Source organism: Ictalurus furcatus, chromosome 9, assembly GCF_023375685.1.
Source record: "Ictalurus furcatus strain D&B chromosome 9, Billie_1.0, whole genome shotgun sequence".
Taxonomy (NCBI): Eukaryota; Metazoa; Chordata; class Actinopteri; order Siluriformes; family Ictaluridae; genus Ictalurus; species Ictalurus furcatus.
This window is the reverse complement of record NC_071263.1, coordinates 27655678-27677991: the sequence shown is the minus strand read 5'-3', so window position 1 is coordinate 27677991 and position 22314 is coordinate 27655678. Positions and strand designations below refer to the sequence as shown.

The following is a 22314-nucleotide window of genomic DNA, read 5'->3' as shown; positions in this document are numbered from 1 at the left end:
CAGCCCAGTGCCCATTCAGTGCTAAACCAAAAACCAACTCCAAGGCTATTTGGAGCTAACACCAAAACCAGTCAGGTGACCATTTGGAACTAACCCAAAAACCAGTCCAGCGGATGTTGGAAACCACCCTAAAAACCAGCTAACCAAAAACCAACCAAAGGTCATTCAGCGGTAACATGAAAACCAGCCCAATAACATTTAGAAGCAAACCCCGAAACCAGACAAGTGGCCATTAGAAGCAAATCCACAAACCAGCATAATGTCCATTAGATACTAACCCAAAAACCAGCCCAATGACCATTAGAAGCAAACCCAAAAACCAGGCTAATGACCATTAGAAGCAAACCCAAAAACCAGCCCAATGACCATTAGAAGCAAACCCAAAAACCAGCCCAATGACCATTAGATAATAACCCAAAAACCAGCTCAATGACCATTAGAAGCAAACCCAAAAACCAGCCCAATGACCATTAGAAGCAAACCCAAAAACCAGCCCAATGACCATTAGAAGCAAACCCAAAAACCAGCCCAATGACCATTAGAAGCAAACCCAAAAACCAGCCCAATGACCATTAGAAACAAACCCAAAAACCAACATAATGTCCATTAGATACTAACCCCAAAACCAGCCCAATGACCTTTAGAAGCAAACCCCAAAACCAGCCCAATGACCATTAGAAACAAACCCAAAAACCAGTCCAATGACCATTAGAAGCAAACCCAAAAACCGGCATAATGTCCATTAGATACTAACCCCAAAACCAGCATAATGTCCATTAGATACTAACCCCAAAACCAGCCCAATGACCATTAGAAGCAAACCCCAAAACCAGCCCAATGACCATTAGAAGCAAACCCCAAAACCAGCCCAATGACCATTAGAAGCAAACCCCAAAACCAGCCTAATGACCATTAGAAGCAAACCCCAAAACCAGCACAATGACCATTAGAAGCAAACCCAAAAACCAGCCCAATGACCATTAGAAACAAACCCAAAAACCAACATAATGTCCATTAGATACTAACCCAAAACCAGCCCAATGACCATTAGAAGCAAACCCAAAAACCAACATAATGTCCATTAGATACTAACCCCAAAACCAGCCCAATGACCATTAGAAGCAAACCCCAAAACCAGCCCAATGACCATTAGAAGCAAACCCAAAAACCAACATAATGTCCATTAGATACTAACCCCAAAACCAGCCCAATGACCATTAGAAGCAAACCCCAAAACCAGCCCAATGACCATTAGAAACAAACCCAAAAACCAGTCCAATGACCATTAGAAGCAAACCCAAAAACCAGCATAATGTCCATTAGATACTAACCCAAAAACCAGGCCAATGTCCATTAGAAGCAAACCCAAAAACCAGGCTAATGACCATTAGATAATAACCCAAAAACCAGCCCAATGACCATTAGATACAAACCCAAAAACCAGCCCAATGACCATTAGATACTAACCCAAAAACCAGGCCACTGACCATTAGATAATAACCCAGAAACCAGTTGCCATTTGTAACAAACCTAACAACCATCCCAAAGGCCATTCAAAGCTAAACCAAAAACCAGCCCAATGATCTAAAAAGTCATATTCATTCATTCATTCATTCATCTTCAGTAAGCACTTTATCTTGGTCAGGGTCCTGGTGGATCCGGAGCCTATCCCAGGAAACACCGGAAGCAAAGCAGAAATACATTCTGGATTAGACACCAGCACATTGCAACATGTCTAAAATCACGGTGACCAAATATATGATGAAATTTTTCAACAGTGCAACATTGTTCTGTACATTTTAATGACCGTGTTAAAGTCATGCAGTTCTCATGAACTGTCCTTCCATCAAGGCCTTAAAATGCGCCTGTATTATTACATATCATTACGTACGTATCTGGGGTGTTACTATAGAATGTGAAGAGATGAACGCATCAGTGGGACAGTCATCACTATGAGCACTTAACTAAAGAGCTACAATAACATTCTTTGCTGAATTACAGGAGACTACTAATACACTTGACCGTGATACTTTGACCCCTTCGTGTAAATAATGATCACTCCGACTGCGCCTAATCCATTTCTTCCAGAAGGTCTTTCCAACTCTTGGGTGGTCTGCTATTACGTCGTTGCGTTCTACTTTCACACCACACACACTTTGCACTTTAGTACTTTGTGAGGCGCCGAGTGCCAGCATGAGCATCAGAATGAACTGATGATGACGGGGTGCTGGCAGTGGACGAGAAGACGATGACTGAAAAGCACGGAGGACGGAATAAGTATCGATTCCATTTGAGCCCCATTCCTGGGAAGCAATCAGACACTGGCGAAGGTCAGTCTGGAGGAGGTAAGGAGGAGGATGGAGGTGTACATGAAAGGAGAGAAAATGAGATATGAGATTAAAATGGTTACACATACAAGGAATAGAACGTGTGTGGCAGCCTTTTAAAGTAGGGTTACCACCGAAAGTGAAAAGGCAGAACGTGTGTGTGTGTGTGTGTGTGTGTGTGCTGCTGATAAAAACTCAAAGTTTCTCGCTTGACTGAACAGTGAGCAGATATACTTGGCAGAAATATTCTACACAGTCAGTGGTGAGATCTACAAGTCCTTATCACCGAGCGCTTGTGTTTGAAACTTCACACCCTCCAGGTCAGTGAGAACCGCAGTTAGCGTTAGCGTTAGCGTTTTTTCTTCCATAGTGCCGTTGTATTCTGGATGCTGATTGATCCGATTGATTGATCTTCTATAATCTGACAGTAGTGCAGCTGCAAATCACAGGTTTATATTAATACGCACGTTAAAAAGTGCTGTTATTGGAAAACAGTTCATGTCTGGATGGTCATAGTAACTCCATCACATCACATCACATCACACCACCCCTTCATTGATTTTTTTTATTTCTATAGTAGCCCACCCTCAAGTGTTTTTTATTTATTTATTATTATTCCTTTCGTAATCTATTAGACATTGTTTTTGTGTCATTTTGTCTCAAAAATCTAAACTTTCACGGGGGGGGGAAACCCACCAAAGAAATAGAAATCCCAGAGCAGCACCTGTAAAGGAAGATAATACCCATGCAACTTCCCATGTAGAACTAATCCCGTCTGAATAGGGCTTTAGTTGGAGCAGGCTAGCGAAGCACAATGCGTGTCTCTGGGAAATACAACAAACCATGACTAAAATACTGAGTCTTTTCTGACAGGAAAAAAATAGAAAATAAGAACAGAAAGTGTTTCATATTTTGTAACGATGACTTCGTTTGAGCAGTGGTTGTGAAGTTACAGGGCAGTGTTAGCTCAGTGGTTGGGCTACTGATTGGAAGGTCATGAGTTCAAATCCCAACACTACCAAGCTACCACTGATGAGCACCTTGAGCAAGGCCCTTAACTGCTCAAATTTATAAATTATATATATATATATATATATATATATAAGTCACTCTGGATAAGGGCGTCTGCCAAACGCCGTAAATGAATAGAAAAAATACTAAAGAATACCAGCATACTAGCAATCAACTTGCAAAAACAATACATCATTCACGTGTAGTGTCTCATGGCTTCTCGGAAGGAGAGATACGCATCCTCCAGATGTGTTTGGATCAATCACACGAGCCAACAGATAAATATTTCTGGCCTAAATAATACATATCACAACTGCACATGAACTGCACTGAGTAGGCCTTATTTGCTCCAGGATCGCAGCACTTAAACTCAGGCTGATCCGGGAAGACCGGCTCGGTAGTCGGCTAACGGTAGTCGTATGTTGCTTTGCACAAAAACAAATGCTGGGAACAGAACCGAGTTGGCATACGAAGGTATGATTTTCACACCTAAATAAAAATAGAATTCAGTGTTATTGTTCACGAGGCGAGAAGCAGAGAAGAAACACACACACACACACACACACACACACACAGACGGACGGTGCTAACACCCGAGCTATACCGCAAAAATGAACATAGGTAGAGTAAATGAATATTAGTCTGGTTTCCTCATCAATACACTTATTGTATGTTTTCTTGACTGGATCGCTGACGCTTATATGTACATATAAGGCAAGTCACGTGACACGGCATAACAACACTCCTACGACGTATTACTAGCTAACTAAACTAACTAGATTAGATTAATTATTATCAGTAATGCCGTAGCTATGGCAATGAATGAATATATTTCTCATATTTGCTCACTGCGAAAATTCTCGAGATTTTGCCACCCGCACTCCTCCATGTCCTCCATGTTTGTTTGGCCTGATTGGTCTGGATGTAACGTGTGAACTCATTTGGTGTTTTTTTGGAAGACTTTTCTGCGGATTTTGGAAACCCTGCTGTGACCAAAAAAGTGCTAGCGGGAACGCTTTTCACAAGTGGGTGCTTTTAAAAATAGCTGCCGCTGACTGAGAACAAAAATGCCTACTGTGAAAGCCTGTGAGAAGAGCACCGGCACCCTCGGTGCACCCTCGTTGGCTTGCTCTGTCCGTTTCCCGTAGGTTAAATACCCCTGCCATCTTTACTGCTGTTACTTTATCAGGGTTTTTTTTTTCTCAGCTTTGGGGTCCCTGGTTTGTTCCAGGAACAAGGTGCTTTAAGAGCAGTCGAACATCACCTGGTCTTTTTCCAGCCGTCATCCGTCACGCTTGGATGAGTTTGAGCCTGTGCTCAGCGTAGCCTCAGGTTCCTGTTCTTGGCGGACATGAGGGGAACTTGTGCTGTAGGTTCAATGTTTGGTTTGACATGCTGTTCCTAATGAAGCGGCCGGTGAGTGTATATACTGGCTTATTTGTGTCAGCAGCGCGCTCGCACACTACTCAGCGCGGTCGTCAGCAGTGATCTCGAAACACTGCTCGAGTCCTGATGAAGCAGCTGATGCTGCTGCGAACAGAACACCACTGCATGCTGACATTTAGGCTTCAATCCCCCAGAGAGGCTCACATGCGTCCTAGCATGCTTTACTGCGGGATATCAGACTCCCGTATACGTCCACACAAACACACAAGCAAGCAGAGCTCTCTCTCACACACAAACACACACACACACACAGGTGGTTGGACATGCAGGCATTTTTAACATGGCATCTACTTTCTCTATTATATATTGTATATATTAAGGAAATATTTGTTATGATGGTTGTGTGTGTGTGTGTGTGTGTGTGCTTGTTTTTTACTGTATGTATATGAGTGTGTACTTCATATGTATGTGTGTGTATATGTGTATAAGAATGTGTGTGTGTGTGTGTGTGTGTGTGTGTGTTTGTAAAAGTCAGTCCCACCATACAGTACGGTCCACATCACTAATGGTTACCATGGCAACCCCTGTCCAACCACCCGTGGAATTCCGACTCTGATTAAACGCTCGCGTCCAGGATCATCCAAGAAACACTCTGCACATGTGTTTATCTCTCTTCTTCTCTGTCTCACTCTCTGTCTGCCTGTCTCTCTTTGTGTCTCTCTCTGTTTCTCTCTCTCTCTCTGTTTCTCTCTGTGTCTGTCTGTCTCTCTGTCTCTCTTTCTCTCCCTGTCTGTCTTTTCCTTTTTATTCATCCTTGTCTTCTGTCTGTCTTTTTGTGTTTCTATGTCTTTCCCTGTATCTCTGTCTCTGTCTGTCTCCCATTCTGTGCCTCTCTCTCTCTCTCTCTCTCTCTCTCTCTCTCTCTCACACACACACACACACACACACACTCTCTCTCTCTCTCTCTCTCCCGTTCTCCCTGAGCCTCCACTTCACCTTTCCTTTTCTGCCTCCTCTCTTCCTCTGTGTTCTTGTCGATATTCTCTGTCCGTTTTCTCTGTTTTTCTTTTCTATCTTCATTTGTTTTTGTCTGTCTGTGTCTCTGTCTCCCTTTCTGTCCCTTTCTCTATCTCTCTTAAACACTTGTTTTGTGTGTGTGTGTGTGTGTGTGTGTGTGTGTGTGTGTGCACATGCATGTGCACGATTGTGATAGCCTCATATCACCTCCTGCTTCCTTTCATCTCTTTCCTCAGTGATTGACCCTCTTTAAAAGAGAGCGAGAGAGAGATGTGATAGAGTGAGTGTATCTAGAGAAAGAGAACGTGAGAGAACAGAGAGAGAGAGAGATGAGCAAACACACCTTTGCTGGAAGGTCATCACTCTGAGGTCATTTCTTACACATCTGCGGCAAAAAAAAACCAAAAAAACACAACACTGTTTGCTGCCTATATTTAGCCATGAAGCTGTGAGTGTTATTGGCAGTGGTGTTGATCAGATCGTTCCTGCTGCAGCACGCACACACACACACACACACACACACACAGACACACACACAAACACACGACAGATACATTCCATTCCTCACCTCTAGGAACCAGATGTGCTCCGTGTGTGTTTTCATTAGTATGAGCGTTCCGCGTTCACAGGTTCACATTAATGCTCTCGCTCTAATACTTTATCGTTTCTATAGTAACAACGTGCACACGGATCCGTATGGTGGACGCGCCATATATAAGCGTTTTTAAAGCGTGTATAATTGTCAATATGGCGATGTTTATGTAACATTCATGGAAGGAGTCTCCAGTGTCAGTGCTTTCTCAGAGGTAAAGCTGTAACGTTAAACTTCTGGATTTGTTTATTCATATATTTATATATTTAGATATTTATTTTTAATGTTTACACTTTGTGGTTGCTTGGTCACATGACAAGCTGTGTTTTGTGTCTTATTAGTTATAGCTGCTTTAACGTAAGTGAGAACAAGAACTAAACTTGTTCTGCAGATGTTCCACAACATTAAATGTAACTATAAATGGATAAATGTGTACATTTTTGCCATTCTTTAATTGATGGAATTGATATGTTCTAAGAGGATACACCATTTTGAGACGTGCTGTCGTTGGGAAATAAGTGGATTGTCATTGATTGTTTTCTTTTAACTCATTTACGTTGACATTTTTTTCATTCAGCGGACGCTTTTATCCAAAGCGACTTACAAATGAGGAAACACAAGCAAAGCGCTATATCAAGCGGAGAACAATACAAGTCGTGCTGCCGTACAAGATCTTTTCATTGAGTTCTAGAAGAAGCAAGGTGCACAGAGTAGAGGTGTAAGAGCCAGAGTTTGTTTGTTTATTTATTTATTTATTTATTTATTTTATGGGTTGGTTAGGTGTTGACGGAAGAGGTGGGTCTGTGGCTGTTTTTTTGAAGATGGTGAGAGATTCTGCGGTCCGGATTGAGGTTGGAAGTTCATTCCACCACTGATGGACGGTTCGTGTGAAGGTTCTGGAAAGGGACGTTGAGCCACGCTGAGTAGCTACTACTAAGCGTCGGTCGTTGATCGATGGCAGATTGCGTGAGGGAACGTAAGCCTTGAGGAGGAGAGAGTTGAGGTAGGGGGCGCTGTTCCAGACAAGGTCTTGTACGTGAGTATCAAGGGCTTGAATTTGATGCGGGCGGATACAGGAAGCCAGTGGAGGGAGATGACGAGGGGTGTGACATGGGTTCTCTTGGGCTGGTTGAAGACGAGGCGTGCTGCTGCATTCTGAATCATCTGAAGGGGTTTGATGGAGCCGGCCGGGAGACCCGAGAGTATTGAGTTGCAGTAGTCCAGTTTTGAGATAACAAGAGCCTGGACTCATTGCTCCCAGATGTTTTATTCTTTAATGACTACACACGGTTACCATGTAGCTCATATGTTCTACGCACAATGTTTTTCAATCGTCCAACAGCCTTTCTCAGCTTCAATTTCTCACCACACACACACACACACACACACACACACACACTCTACCATGTCGATGGCACGGCTGTGCTGACAATGATAGCCCCTCTTTGTTGATAGACAGGATTGAACAAATTCGAGAGCTCAGAGACCACAGCACAGACTCTGAATATGAACATGACCTTTATTCATATTTTGTTAGTCAGTCCCTCAAGGATTTCATGATTTTGCGATCTCAGAAATTAACGCGAAACCAAGCAAGCTGCACGATATTCGGAGGAGCTCGCAGTGTATTTTTTATTTATTTATTTGATTTTGTCCAATTCGCGCCGAGACGCGTCATGTGACGTCATCACGACGCGCGTTCAGCCAAAGCGCTCATCGATTCACGTGCGTCGAACATGAGTACAGCTAAAAGGTCTCGTTTACCAACAGACATCACTGCGAAAGAGCGCGCAAATCTATTTTGTGCAGTTGCAATTTCACCAATTCGAGCAGTTTTCCGCCAAAAAAAAAAAAAAAGCACAAAAACCCCCTCAAATTTTGAAAAAAAGCTGCAGCAAATTCAAACATTTTTTTGGCCAATCACAAAAAAAACTGCACTGGATAATATTTTTTGCCACACCCTCAACACTGTGCAACACGGACACTGGAAACACAAATAGGGGTTTTCCAGATCACTTGGCACCGGCACAGTCACACAGACACAGATACACAGGTCACTGAGAGAGAGACAGACAGAGAGAGACATACAGACAGACAGAGAGAGACAAACAGACAGAGAGAGAGAGGGAGACAGCGAGAAAAAGAGACAGAGAGAGACAAACAGACATACAGAGAGAGAGAGACAGACAGGCAGAGAGAGAGACATACAGAGAAAGAGAGAAACAGAGAGAGAGACAGAGACAAAGAGGGAGACAGACAGAGAAACAGAGAGAAAGACACACAGAGAGAGACAGACAGTCTTACAGAGAGAGAGACAGACAGAGAAAGAGAGAAACAGAGAGAGAGACAGAGAGAAAGAGGGAGACAGACAGAGAGACAGACAGTCTTACAGAGAGAGAGACAGACAAAGAAAGAGAGAAACAGAGAGAAAGAGAGACAGAGAGAGAGAAAGACATACAGAGAAAGAAAGAAACACAGAGAGAGACAGACAGAGAGAGAGAGGGAGACAGACAGACGGAGAGAGAGAGAGACAGACAGAGAGAGAGAGAGGGAGATAGACAATCACAGAGAGAGAGAGAGACAGAGAGAGAGAAACAGACAGACCAAGGGAAACAAAGAGAAAAAGAGACAGACAGAGCGATAGAGAGAGGGAGACAGACAGACAGACAGAGAGGGAGAAAGAGAGACAGACACAGAGAGAGAGATAGACAGAGAGGGACAGACAGACAGACAGAGAGGGAGAGAGAGAGAGATGCCAGGAAACACCAGTGTGCTGTATTAATCAGTACTCCTCTGGCTCGTCCCAAACCCCTGGGTTCTGAAGCCGCCTCCTGCTTCAGTGCAGTCAGTAATTTACATTAACAAGATAACATACAAGACTGTAATTTATGGAGGGAATAAAACACTTGGGCGCATGCTGTTATAGGAAAATAATCAGTGACAGGGTGGAGTTACTGTTACCACCGCAAGATGATAATTTTCCAAATAACAGCCCCTACAAATGTCTTTAACTCATCTGACACCACAGTGATTCGCCAGCACTATTTTTTTTTTCATTAAAGACTGACCCGTCATACGTTTTATCTGTTTATACTTATGTTGTGGAAAGTCTGTGAAGCAAGTTCCTTTTTATCGCTTACGTTCACAGTCGTTCTCTAACCATCCTCTCTCTCTCTTTTTCCTCTCTGTTGAAGTTAAAAAGAAAAAAGTTACAGACAAACCACAAAGTCTTCCCCATGTAGAAAAACTCAGTTATAGCTTTACCTCTTTCAAATGTCTGGAGATACTGGAAATACTGGAGACTCCTTCCGTAAACTTCTACTCACAGAAAACTTCACCATATCAGCAGTTCCGGTTGTTGCTATAGAAACGCAAACGTATTAGAGCGAGCGCATTAATATAAACCTGTCGTTCGAATTGCAGCTGCTCTACTGTCAGATCTATCGTCATGGAAAAATGAATCAGTGCCTTCTGACCAGTCTGAAAGAGGAATTCAGCAGCAATGTGGTATAATATAAAATTTATACTCGGGTACGATGTTCAGACTCCGAGAATAAAATGTATTTACATTTCCACCTGCGCACACACCTGATCCTTAAGCATGAGAATGAATCTAGGCTCTAATTTATATTGTATCATCGAGAGAAAGATATTTCTATAATTGTTACATCGATGGGTGAACGGCGATAGGTGGTCTCACACCTCCAGGGTCAGGGGTTCGACTCCTGCCACTGCCCTGTGTGTGCGGAATGAGCATGTGCACACTGTTTCTTCTGGATAATCCGGTTTCCTCCCCCAGTCCAACAATATGCATGGTAGGCTGATTGGCAGGTCCAAAATGTCCGTAGTGTATGAATGGGTGTGTGAATGTGATAGGGTATGATTGGGTATGTGATTGTACCCTGTGATGGATTGGCATCCTGTCCAGGGTGTGCCATAGGCTCCCTGGGAAAGGCTCTCTGAGATAGGCAAGCTCTCTGGGATAGGCAAGCTCTCTGGGATAGGCAGGCTCTCTGGGATAGACTCCATGGGATAGGCAGGCTCCCTGGGATAGGCTTTCTGGGATAGGCTCCCTGGGATAGGCTCCCTGGGATAGGCTCCCTGGGATAGGTAAGCTCCCTGGGATAGGCAAGCTCTCTGGGATAGACTCCCTGGGATAGGCAGGATCCCTGGGATAGGCTCCCTGGGATAGGCTCCCTGGGATAGGCTCTCTGGGATAGACTCCCTGGGATAGGCAGGATCCCTGGGATAGGCAAGCTCTCTGGGATAGGCAGGCTCTCTGGGATAGACTCCCTGGGATAGGCTCCCTTGGATAGGCTCCCTAGGATAGGCTCCGTAGGATAGGCTCCAGGTTCCTCGCGACCCTGTAGAATAAGCGGTATAGAAAATGGATGGATGTTACATCGATATAAAATCATGTAATCTAAGTTAACGATTTAGACAGCATTGCTAAGCAGTGAACAAAACACCAGGGTTAAATCTGTGTCAAATAAATCTGAAAGACGAATTTCTCCTGTTGTGCAAAACGATTGCATAGTCCAGACCCTTCAAAAAAGTATGAAGTACAGACCACCCTGTAGCAAAAAGTCCACGGGTCAATAGCGCTCTCTAGTGGCTGTTGTGGCACGTTGTTAAAGTAGTAGGGTGAATATTGGTCAAGTGGTGTAGACTGTATACTTAAAAATGGAAATTCCTTACTGAGGTCATCTTTAGGAAGTTATACTGTATACTTCCAGTTTTCAAAAAGGTTAACTCTGGTGTTGCATGAATTATTATTATTATTTTTTATATTCATGCATATCACAAGCAAAATAAATGATAATGAACCCTGTTCATTAAATTACCAGCATCCCATCCATATTTTTTAGGAAAAAGAACTTACGTTTACCACTTTAACAATGTCACATGGGTTCAAAGAAGTACCATTCAACGTGTTTGGTGTTTCTTGATTTAATAACAGAAGGGAAGTCTTAAACCTGTTCTATTATATGACAATGGGATGATGGGAAATAGACAATTATAATTATGCAATGTACAGAGGTCTGAGTCCACTTCTGGTAACTGTTTTGATTTCATTATTATTATTATTATTATTATTATTATTATTAATATACATTATTATTATTGTCAGACTAATATTTCTCAAACCAAATTCGCTTATCTTTAAATGTCCAAATAAAACTGCTCTTTGCTCATTGTATTAATAGCTGGGACGATAACACATAATGCATGGAGGATCATACTGAGACAATATCATAAATACGACATTGCTGCAATAAAAATGCGTATTGAGATGATATGCTTGGTGATGATACGCAAGTTGAAAAAAAATGAATATGTGAGAAGCACATTCAGATAGATTCACGATGCTGAAAACAGTGATGAGATTAATGCACACTGTATTAGGGGCATCCGGGTGCTACCATTTTAAATAATATGGCAACTGAATGATTTCTAATCGTTTAAATAACATGATAAAATAACAGCTGTTTTGGTAGCAGACTCAGACTTCTGGATAGTACTCTCAGAGGTGCCATCATCTACGGTTTAGCTGTAGCATTTGATCATATGGGAGGAACCTGAAAAAAAAAAGTTTTCTGATTCTTTATATAAAGTAAAGAAGCCAGTTCACTGAAGGGGAAAGGACGTAATACTTGAAAGAATTGCGTTTCTGGTAGCGGATACTTTTGCTCTGCTCTGAATTTATCTAGGTAAACTCTGAATTATGATGTTGAAACCAAATGAGTAGAATTGTGGTCTCTTTGTTTGATAAAAATAAATAAACAAAAAATGATTATTCATTATTAAGTAGCACTCATACCAAACGTTTCCCTTGCTGTTTTCTGGGCACACATCTGGTTTTGTGTTAAAAGTCTGTCATGAGTCTTTTTTTGTGTTACGTAATATTCTGTTAAGCAGCTATGTGACAGTATCCATTCCTAAAACAACTCAAATCGAAGTGAATTAAACTGAGTGGATTTTCCTCTTAGCAATGTTGCCACCTCTGTGCTCCATCCTGTCTGATTTAGGTAGCTAGATCAGCTATTGATTTTTAAGGTAACACTTTATTCATTCCTTTTTTTCTTCTTCTTCTTCTTCTTCTTCTTCAGAATATGCCTGGACTGCATGATGGACTCCAACAGCACAGAGCCTGGTCAATACCTGCCCATAGGCAGTCTGGGACCACCAGTTTACCCACAATCCTCTCCATGGCCACTACTTCAGAGCATGGCTGACACCAACACCTCTTCCTTCCAGGGTATTCTGAACTTCAGCGCAGTCAACCGTAGTGACGGAGGATTGGAGAGCAAATACGACCCTTTGGGCGGCCATTCGTTATGGCAGGTTATTCTCATTGTCCTGTTCACGGGATTGCTGTCCCTCATCACCATCATAGGCAACATCCTGGTCCTCGTCTCATTCAAAGTCAACCGGCAGCTCAAGACTGTCAACAATTACTTCCTGCTCAGTCTGGCCTTCGCCGACCTCATCATAGGGGTCATATCTATGAACCTGTACACAACATATATTGTGATGGGGCAGTGGGCCATGGGAAACTGGGCATGCGATTTCTGGTTAGCAATAGACTATGTGGCCAGCAATGCATCTGTTATGAACCTGCTGGTGATTAGCTTTGACCGGTACTTCTCCATTACACGCCCACTGACATATCGTGCCAAACGTACTACCAAACGGGCAGTATTGATGATTGGACTGGCTTGGCTTGTATCTTTCGTCATCTGGGCGCCGGCCATCTTGTTTTGGCAGTATTTTGTGGGCGAGAGGACCGTTCCGCCTGACAAGTGCTATATCCAGTTTCTGTCCGAGCCAATTATTACGTTTTGTACAGCTATGGCAGCCTTTTATCTTCCCGTTACCATTATGAGTGTACTGTATTGGAGGATTTATAAAGAGACCGAGAATCGCTCCCGAGAACTTGCAGGACTTCAAGGCTCGGGAGGACGGCTGGGTGGAGCAGAACGGCCTCATTTCCGTATCTCCGCCACAAGGGCGAGCTCGAGAAGCTGCCGCAGCTTCGAGCTGAGCCGATCTGCACAGAGACAGAAGTCCCTGCTAGGACTTTCTGGCCACTGTTGGAAGTGGAGGTCTGGTGGTGCAGCTGGGATCCATAGTCGAACTGAGGTGGACCAGCGCAGCTGTGACAGTTGGAACAACAATGACACTGCTGATCATTCTGGCTCATCCGATGAGGAGGACAGTGCACCATCTACAACACGTGCTATCTTCTCCATTGTTCTCAGTCTACCTGGCATGCAGGCAGCCGTGAACTCCCAGATCAAGTCCTCTGAGGACTTGGGCATCTCTGAGGAAGACCCACTACAGGGAACAGCAGAAAGCGTCAGCAAGAATGACAGTCTTTTGTGTTCTGTCAGCAACGGCAAAAAGTGCTTTGCCTCTAATATTGCCAATGTGCAGTCCATATCTGCCATTCAAGCTACAGCCACGAGCACCGACTCCACCAATGCTGCCACCAACAAATCTGCCTCCACACCTATATCTTTTAAAGAGGCAGCACTGGCAAAGCGTTTTGTCTCTCGCGCGAGGACGCAGATTACTAAACGTAAGCGCATGTCACTAGTGAAAGAGAAGAAAGCTGCCCAGACTCTCAGCGCCATCCTTTTCGCTTTCATCATAACGTGGACACCTTATAACATCATGGTGCTCATCAACACGTTCTGCAACGGCTGCATCCCGGAATCCCTGTGGGCGCTAGGCTACTGGCTGTGCTATGTTAACAGCACGGTCAACCCGATGTGCTACGCTCTGTGCAACAAGACTTTCCGCAACACGTTTAAAATGATCCTACTATGTCGATGGAATGAGAAGAAAAGCAAGCAAGGCTTTCAACAGAGGGAGTCTGTCCGTTTACACAGGAGTATACCTGGAGACTCTACGTAGCATAGTTAGCCTGAAAACTATGCTAACATGGATGAAATACTACATCCAATCTGTGGATATACAGTCGTTTGTAAATGGAGTCATACTGAGGCTGTCTTCTTTGATTTGACTCAGGGTTTGGCTTTGGATTTTGGTACACGTTCATTAATGTCTCCAGCGCCAGAACTTGTTTGAGCTCTTGTTGGTTCTAGTTGGTGACCTTGGTTCCACACTGTGACTTTAGTAGAGGATGTTTGAATCGAACAAGTTCAACTGTCGCGAGTACCTTCTAGAAAAAGGTAATACACCTGGAGTCAGACGCTAACAATGACCTCGAACACGGCATCTAGTGGTCGACAAAGGAACTGTTTGAAACTTTGCGGGGTTTTTTTTTTTTTTAGATCAGTTTCAGTGAACTGCATGTACATTTCAGGGATGGAAATTGACTGTTTCATTATTAATTCATGTAAACTAAAAAAAAAAACAAGAAAAAAAAACAAGTACAAAATTGTATGTGTAACTCGAGTTGAAGTGATTTATCTGTATGTAGATTCTGGCTGTTTTTGTGAACATGTTGTGAAAGAAGGTCTTGCGTCATCGTAAGATCTCAGTGTATTAATGTTCTCGTGTACGCTGTAAATCACATACGAAGAGGTTCTAAATTTTCATTTTACGCACTATTGATACGTTTTCCTCGGAACCTAACTCTGGTAGGTGGCAGGGCGGTGAGCGTGACTATTGTTTACATGACGTGTATTTCACTAGCTGTTTATTTTGCATATTAACGATTTCATTCTTTGTACTTAACTGAGATTCCTTGTGCGTAAACAACAACCACAAGGTGGCTATTTTATTTTTTAAATCCAAATATCTTATCTTTATTATGTTTGGGTGATTAGATAATTTAAATGCATTTATTATACTTTTTATAATGTGGGACCAGCTGTCGGTTTGGTTTGCTGTGAAACTATTTGCTTACTATTTTTGGTAGTCATAATGCCAGTTTAGTAAAAAATAAATAATTTTTTTTTTTTTTTGAAATCCTCTGCATTAGACATGAATAGTTCCTAAGTGCAGTGTAACTCATACAACGTGTTACTGTGTTGCCACAGCAGGCTTTAATCTCATTTGTCCACACAAAGAAAAAATAATGCAGAAACGCAGAAAGAACAAAAATGTGCTAGGAGTGCTGCACTGCCCTCTCATGGACACCTAGTGATCCTACAGGTCAGTTATTCATTATGTATTTTTCTAGACCTAAAAACTATAGCAGTATAGTTTTTCCACTTCCTTAAAATACACTTAACTAACATTTACCCCGAATGTAATTAATTATCCAAGGCATGTTTGGTGTCCAAAATTTGCTTCTTTTTTCTTTACTGAGGCTGTGAGGTTAAAGTCGCTACAATGTAAAGTATTGTGAGGTGCTTTCATACTTGGCTTTTTAGCTTTATTATTTTTTTTCATAGGCAGAAAAAGTTGTCCAAAGCACATTTTTGCTTATACATGCAAAATGTTAATTTCTCGGGTAAATGATAGTCTTCAATCGGAGCATTATCCTTTGAATAAACTCGACATGTTGCTAGACTTCTTTTATTCTTGTTGTTGTATCTTTTTTCTTTCTTTTCAGTTTTGTTCTGAGACAAAAAAAAAAAATTGACTTGTGTTTTACAGGATGTAATTAGATTTTTTTTGTACGTTTTTTTAAATTGCAAAGAATAATCACCCAGATTTGATGCCTTCCTGTTATCACTTATGTTACAGTAGCTATAAGTAGTCATTCTCTGACTTTCTTTTGAAGTTAGTGAGACAAAAATTTCATGTTGAAGAAACTACAAAGCACAAACTCCTCTGTCCTGAAAACCTTCCAGCGAGTTACAGCTTTAATTCTGACTGTTACAAAACACTGACTGCTTTTACACGGACAGCAGTAATCTAATTATGGACCTTATTCTGAATAAGACCATATTCTGATTAAGGTGTTTACATGAGTCGCTTTTAGAATATCCCTTTCATGTTCTCATTTTACGTGTTATAGAACATAGATCGATTAACGTCGCACGTCATTACGTCCCCACGCCACGCCGTCCGACGTCCCTCCAGAATTTTACGTATCGACATACAGTTGGTCTTCGTTATGGAACCGTATACAGTTTTGGGTGTTTTTAATTTGAATTTTACGAAAGCTTCAAGTGCGGTTAATTATTAGTCGTGCTGTACGTGCAAATAGACGACTGCTTGAAGCCGTGGGCTGCGTCCCAAACCGCGTACTTATCTACTATATAGTAGCTGAGATACATGTATTTCTCCGACTATATAGCAGGAAAGTACGTGGTTTGGGACGCAGCCGTGCTCTCCTGTTTGCCGTTAAACGGTTGAGCGCTGCCGTGTGTGTACGTGTCCTGTCGCACAATGTGGTTTCGGACGTTAATACTGTGATTAAGGTGTGTACATGTCTGCAGTACACGTCGATAATGCGACTAAAACAGGAATACTCCACACGTCTTAATTCCATTCGTGTTTACTTCGAGTATGACTTTAATCGGATTAAGGTCCTCAATAATCTCTGTTTACATGTTAGTTTCTTAATCAGAGTATCGTCTTAATCGGGTTCATATCGGATTATCATCGTCCGTGTAAACATACTGACTGACACTGGAGACTCCCACCATGAATGTAAATAAACATCTCTTTACAGAAAACGTAACAATGTTGTTTAAATTCAGTTATTACTAGACTATTATTATTATTAGAATATGTGGGGCATCTACCATACAGATCCCTGTGAATTAGCTGTAAACTATAGACAAGAATTGCCTCCTCTGTCTCTTGTAAACGATCTTGCTAAAGCAGCACTTCTGTAAAAATTTTCATTATTGGGTGTGATATCTGGTGTAATGCTGGCGCTTTAGTCTGAATTGAGCTAATTGTGGAAGGTTTTTTTTTTTCTTCGTCTTCATTTTCTCAGAATAAAATCAATATTTTGACACGGAGCGAAAGGCCTAGTTTTATTTGTGTTCGTCGTGTGTATGAAATATTCAGATCGTTTGTGTGTCTGTGTCTGTGTGCATGTGCTCGAGAGCGAAAATGATAAGAGTATATATTTCTCTTGAGCTGATGTAATCGAAGAGACCATGTGATGTGAAGCCTTCCTTCATGTGACCGAAGAAGAGGATCGGCAAAAGGAACTCACAAATACTTTTCTTTGTTTAGACTCCACTCAGTCCAGAAGGTGCTGTTTCTGGCTTTCTATCTCCTTTCTCTCTCTGTCTAGCGTCTTCTCTCTTAGGTGTCTGATGCGTGAGGTGAAGGAATGGGCTTCCAGTGAACTATCTAACACGGTGAGTGGATTTATTGCCTGGATTAAGTGGATTTAGTGTCTAAGACAGCATACGGTATAGTCATTATGGCTTCATGGAGTAGGTTCTTTTCTTTAGAAACAGGATCAAATAATTTATAGGAGTTAAAAAAAAAAAAACTTTGTATATATGTTTTTAATCATTGAACACATCTATAACTGTAATGTCAGGTTCTTTCATGTCAAGCTCTTCCATAATATCAGTTCCACATGATGTTCTTATGAAAAGAACGGCAGCCATTTTATGACTTCATTAGCACTTTATTTGACTGTGTTGTAAGTGCATATTATTTAACAGGTACATTTCTAGTAATTAGTAGTCAATTCTAGTAAATATGTCACATGTGTGATATTCAAGTGCTTAGTAATGTCGTTAAAACTATAGGACAGGTAGTTTTTGTCTTTTTAACTTGAAGAGAATATGAAGGAAAGACTGTTTACAGCTACTACAATGTAAATTCCAGAGCCATATCAACCTGCACTTCTTGCCTGGTTTGCAACTGAAGTTAAGCAGGGTTGAGTCTGGTCAGTACCTGGATGGGAGACCTCCAGGGGAAAACTAAGGTTGCTGCTGGAAGTGGTATTAGTGAGGCCAGCAGGGGGTGCTCACCCTGTGGTCTGTGTGGGGTGTAATGCACTGGTATAGTGATGGGGACACTATAATGTAAAAACAGCACCGTCTTTCAGATGAGAGGTTAAACCGAGGTCCTGACTCTCTCTGGTCATTAAAAATCCCTGGACACGTCTCGTAAAGAGTAGGATTATAGGAAAGTATAGGAGTCCTGGCGAAATTCCCCCATTGGCCCTTATCTATCATGGATCCCTAAGAATCTTCATCCCTGAATGGGCTACATCACTCTCCTCTCCACTAATAGCTGGTGTGTGTTCAGGAGCACTATGGCTGCCGTTGCATCATCCAGGTAGACACTAGTGGTGGTTCAGGAGATCCCCATCCATACTCTTATTGCTTATTATAGAGGTACTACTATACACCTGTAAACCTCATAGTTTTTATTGTCACTATGTACGGTACAATCCAATATTCAAAGCATACATTACTTGTAATTAACACATACATACCTACAAATTAGACACTATATCTCTGTAAATCCCAATTAGTTTCAAATTATGAAATGATCAGAAATTATGTAATATTGCTTATAGGTACTGTTCATATTTGTGGTGTGTGGTGTGAGTGTATGATGTCTGCAGATCACCAATTTCCAGTTTATGCAAGCAGTCTGGTAGCTCACATGATGTGCGCACACACACGCGCACACACACAAACACACACCCTCATAGGCCATAAAACCCTTCCTATCAATTGTCATTGTCAGCAGGAATCAGTTATATAAGTTACTTATATAGCCTCAATTCCTATTCAACATTTTCTCAGCAGTTATGTCTGACATACTGCATTAACAATCCTGTTTAAATGGGATTAAGATCAGTATGAATGTGGTTTCCTTGCTTTTACTTGGGGCTTTCATATGCCATTCATGTGACTTGCTCTTGTTTTTGTTTAAAAGGGCGATAAATCCAGGCATTGCAGTCTCCACTGGCTGTTCATTTTCCTTCTTCCTCAAGGACGGACTCAGAGAAAAGTTCAGGTCAGTGGTAATCCTCAACGGCACCTCGGGAGAGGAATGAGAGAGAGGAACGAAAGCTAGAGGTCAATTTACATTTGTAATACTGTGATATTATGAAACAGGAGTGCATAATTAAATGCATTTGTTTTATATTTTCTTATCCCTATAACTTTAGCTAAACTTGCTAGATTTCAAGAGGATAGCACTGTTAAACTGCACAGGTGATCACTATATAATCTGTTATTACTTCTAACTGTCAGTGTGTTATTGTTGTTTTTAGTTAAGAAGTTTCTGAAATGTGCTAATTAAGTGTACATATGTGCGTGTTTTTTGTGTGAGACAGGATGCAGACCATCCAGACTATAGAGACACAGTTTCCCTTGTTGCGAGAGATCTTCCACCCTTCTCCTTTCAGACATCAAGACAGAGACAGAAGAAAGAGCAGCCTTTCAAGCCTCAACAGAAAACAAAAACAACTACAGAAAGGGTCTGATTCTGAGCGCCAGTCATGTGTGGCTTTACCGGGTCAAGGTGAGCATCCCTGGTTTGGCCGGTCATCCAGCATACCGGGATACGAATCACCAAATCGGGCTTATGGCCGAGTGAGAGAAAGGAATCGAGAAGGAGAGAGAGAAAATACAAAAGGGATAGATGAAGTGCCACCCCCCTTCATGTCTTCCATCGAAGCGTCACAGGTTACATCATCGCAACAGCTGCTCCCAACCACAGAGAGAGAGAGTGAGGGATTACAGTGTGAGGGACAGAGAAAATGGGAGGGAGAGAATGAGCAGCAAAGGCAGAAAGAGCAAGCGCTTCACCCAGAGAACATTCGCTCTCGGCATGGCCTGATCGCTAAAGGGGTCCGCTTGCTGAGGAACATGGGTAACCAGGAAGCCAAGCAAAGGAAGGCAGGTACATCCAGGGCAGAGCGCCTCACAGATAGGCATGGATTAGATTACAAAGATGCAAAGGACTCCAGAAAGACTTTGTCTCAGGACAAAGTCAGGAAATCATCTGCTGATTTGGCTGAGAAGTCCAAGATCAAGAGCTCCAAGAGTTCTGTCTTTTCCAACATCCAGATCTGGAAGGGATTGTCCCAGAAGGCAGAATCCAGAAACAATGTGGGGATTATAGGAAATAATTGTGGAAGTGGTGGTGGTGATGGGACCATTTCAGAGGAGGATCTGGAAGGCCTTACACCAGACAGTGATCTAGAAAAGAGTAGGCAGATTCCAGGAAGTAGACAGTCATCTGTGGATATGGGTGTGGAAGACGGGATGAGGAAGAGCAGCAGGTCTGGGTCTGACACTGATTTCTGCAGCTTCCATTCAGCCTCTGAGGATCAAGATATGTTGGCAGATATCCAGAGGACCATAAGACTGAAGCAGTGGGACAATGATGTAGGGGGAGAAAGATGGACAGAAGAAGGGAAACCAGAGAACATCCAAGACCTGGATATTAGAGTGAAGAGTAAAGATGAACCTCAGGAAGATGAGACTGTTGGAGCATCTTTGTCTTTAGCTGAAGAAGTGGATGTACTACATATGGCTCCTTCTTCCTTTGCTAATTTTGGTGATGGAAAAACTGAAACTATGACCTCATGCTCTGAAAATAGACCAAGAAGCCTAAGTGTTCAGAGCCCAGGTGGCACAAAGATATTGCCTAACCCTACAGTGGCACCTGTCACAGGAAGTAGCTTCCACATTCAGAATACTACGATGACTATTAGAAGAACAGAAAGCAGCCAAAGCATTCAGGCAAATTTAAGCAAAGGAACCAGTAGCTTGAGCATCCAGGACACCTCAACGACCAGCATATCCTACGAGAGTGCAGAGGAGCATCTGGAAGAAAGTTCATCTCTCTCATCCCTAATTGAGGAGGATCCCCAGGCAAATCGCAGCTTGACTCAGAGTTTGAATATCAGCCCTGACTCTATCGAGCAGCTTACTGACCTCAGAATTGACTCAGAAACAATGGTCAGGCAGGTAACTTTCATGCCACAGAAGAGTGTCAGCACTGTGGATCTCATTATGGCACCTGGTGAGGAACATGATGTCTTCATGGAGGATACAAGGCCAAGCAGTCCTTCTCAGAAAAGGAGGAAAAGTACTGGCACTTCACTTACCTCGTGGTTGTCAGAGAGCATTGTGGATCCAGGCTCACAACCTTGCAGATCCTTGAGTCCTGGGGTCAAACCGTACCCTACCATCCAGCCATCATATGTGAAGACCACTACGAGGCAGTTGTCTTCTCCTCCACACTCACCACATGCTACTCCTGCCCAAAGCCCCATGGGTCCACGCAAACTTAGCCAAGACCTTAGCTTGAGTCAGGGGTCTCTCAGAGCTGAGTGGTGGAGGACATGCAGACAGCGCTCCTGTAGCATTGCCAGCCCAGCAGGTTTTGATGGTAGCTGGTATCAGGCTTTAAACAGGTGTCCTGAGCTTTTACAAACAGAGTTCCACACTTTCAGAAATCAGCACTCATCTTCCTGTTTTCAGGCAACTGCCAGAACCACATTTCAAGAAGTATTCTTAGGTGAGACAGCTTTTCATACTAGATTACTAGATGAACTTATTAAATGACATTTTGCAAATGAGAACAACATTGAGGTAGAAAGTTATTTTTCGAAATAGTTTGAGGGTGGTGGGTAGTGTTGCTGCTTCACCACTCCAGGGACCCCAGGTTAACCTGAGCTTAGGTTACTGTCTATTTTTCCTCTTTCTGTATGGGGGTCCCTCCAGGTTCTCCAGTCCCCCTCTCCCTTCCAGAAATATGCAGGTAGGTGGACTGACTTGTCTAAATTGCCCCTAGGTGTGAATGAGTGTTTGAATGTGTCCCATTCACTTATAGACCATTGTTCTTGGGATAGACACTGGATTCACAGGAAACCTGACAAGGTTAAAGCAGTTAAATAGTTTGAATTATGGGATGGCTTTGACCACTTTTCCCTCTTTCCATTACATTTTTTTAAAAATATTTTGCTAATATTTAACCTATATAGCATGCAATCACAGTGCCAGGTGTTCGATTTCTTCTGTTCCTGCTGCCACAACCACCCATGGCTAGTAGCCCAAGAGTTGTTACTCTTGGAGGAGGCATTTATTTTTCATCATTTGGGTTACACTTTTACAC

At 42.4% G+C, this 22314-nt stretch overlaps 2 protein-coding genes across 2 annotated transcripts in view; both read left to right on the top strand.

Annotated features, from left to right (window-relative positions):
• The window catches only part of chrm3a (cholinergic receptor, muscarinic 3a), a 111647-nt gene extending 95780 nt beyond the window's left edge, over positions 1-15867 (top strand). The window contains exon 3 of the mRNA XM_053633895.1: positions 12444-15867. Within this exon, the coding sequence (XP_053489870.1) occupies positions 12460-14253 (1794 nt within the window). The 5' untranslated portion in view covers positions 12444-12459 and the 3' untranslated portion in view covers positions 14254-15867. The remainder of the gene's footprint in view (positions 1-12443) is intronic.
• A 515-nt stretch (positions 15868-16382) lies between these two features.
• Positions 16383-22314, top strand: part of fmn2a (formin 2a) — a 55111-nt gene continuing 49179 nt past the window's right edge. The window contains exons 1-3 of the mRNA XM_053633646.1: positions 16383-17573; positions 19120-19200; positions 19523-21717. Of these exons, the coding sequence (XP_053489621.1) occupies positions 19524-21717 (2194 nt within the window). The 5' untranslated portion in view covers positions 16383-17573; positions 19120-19200; position 19523. The remainder of the gene's footprint in view (positions 17574-19119; positions 19201-19522; positions 21718-22314) is intronic.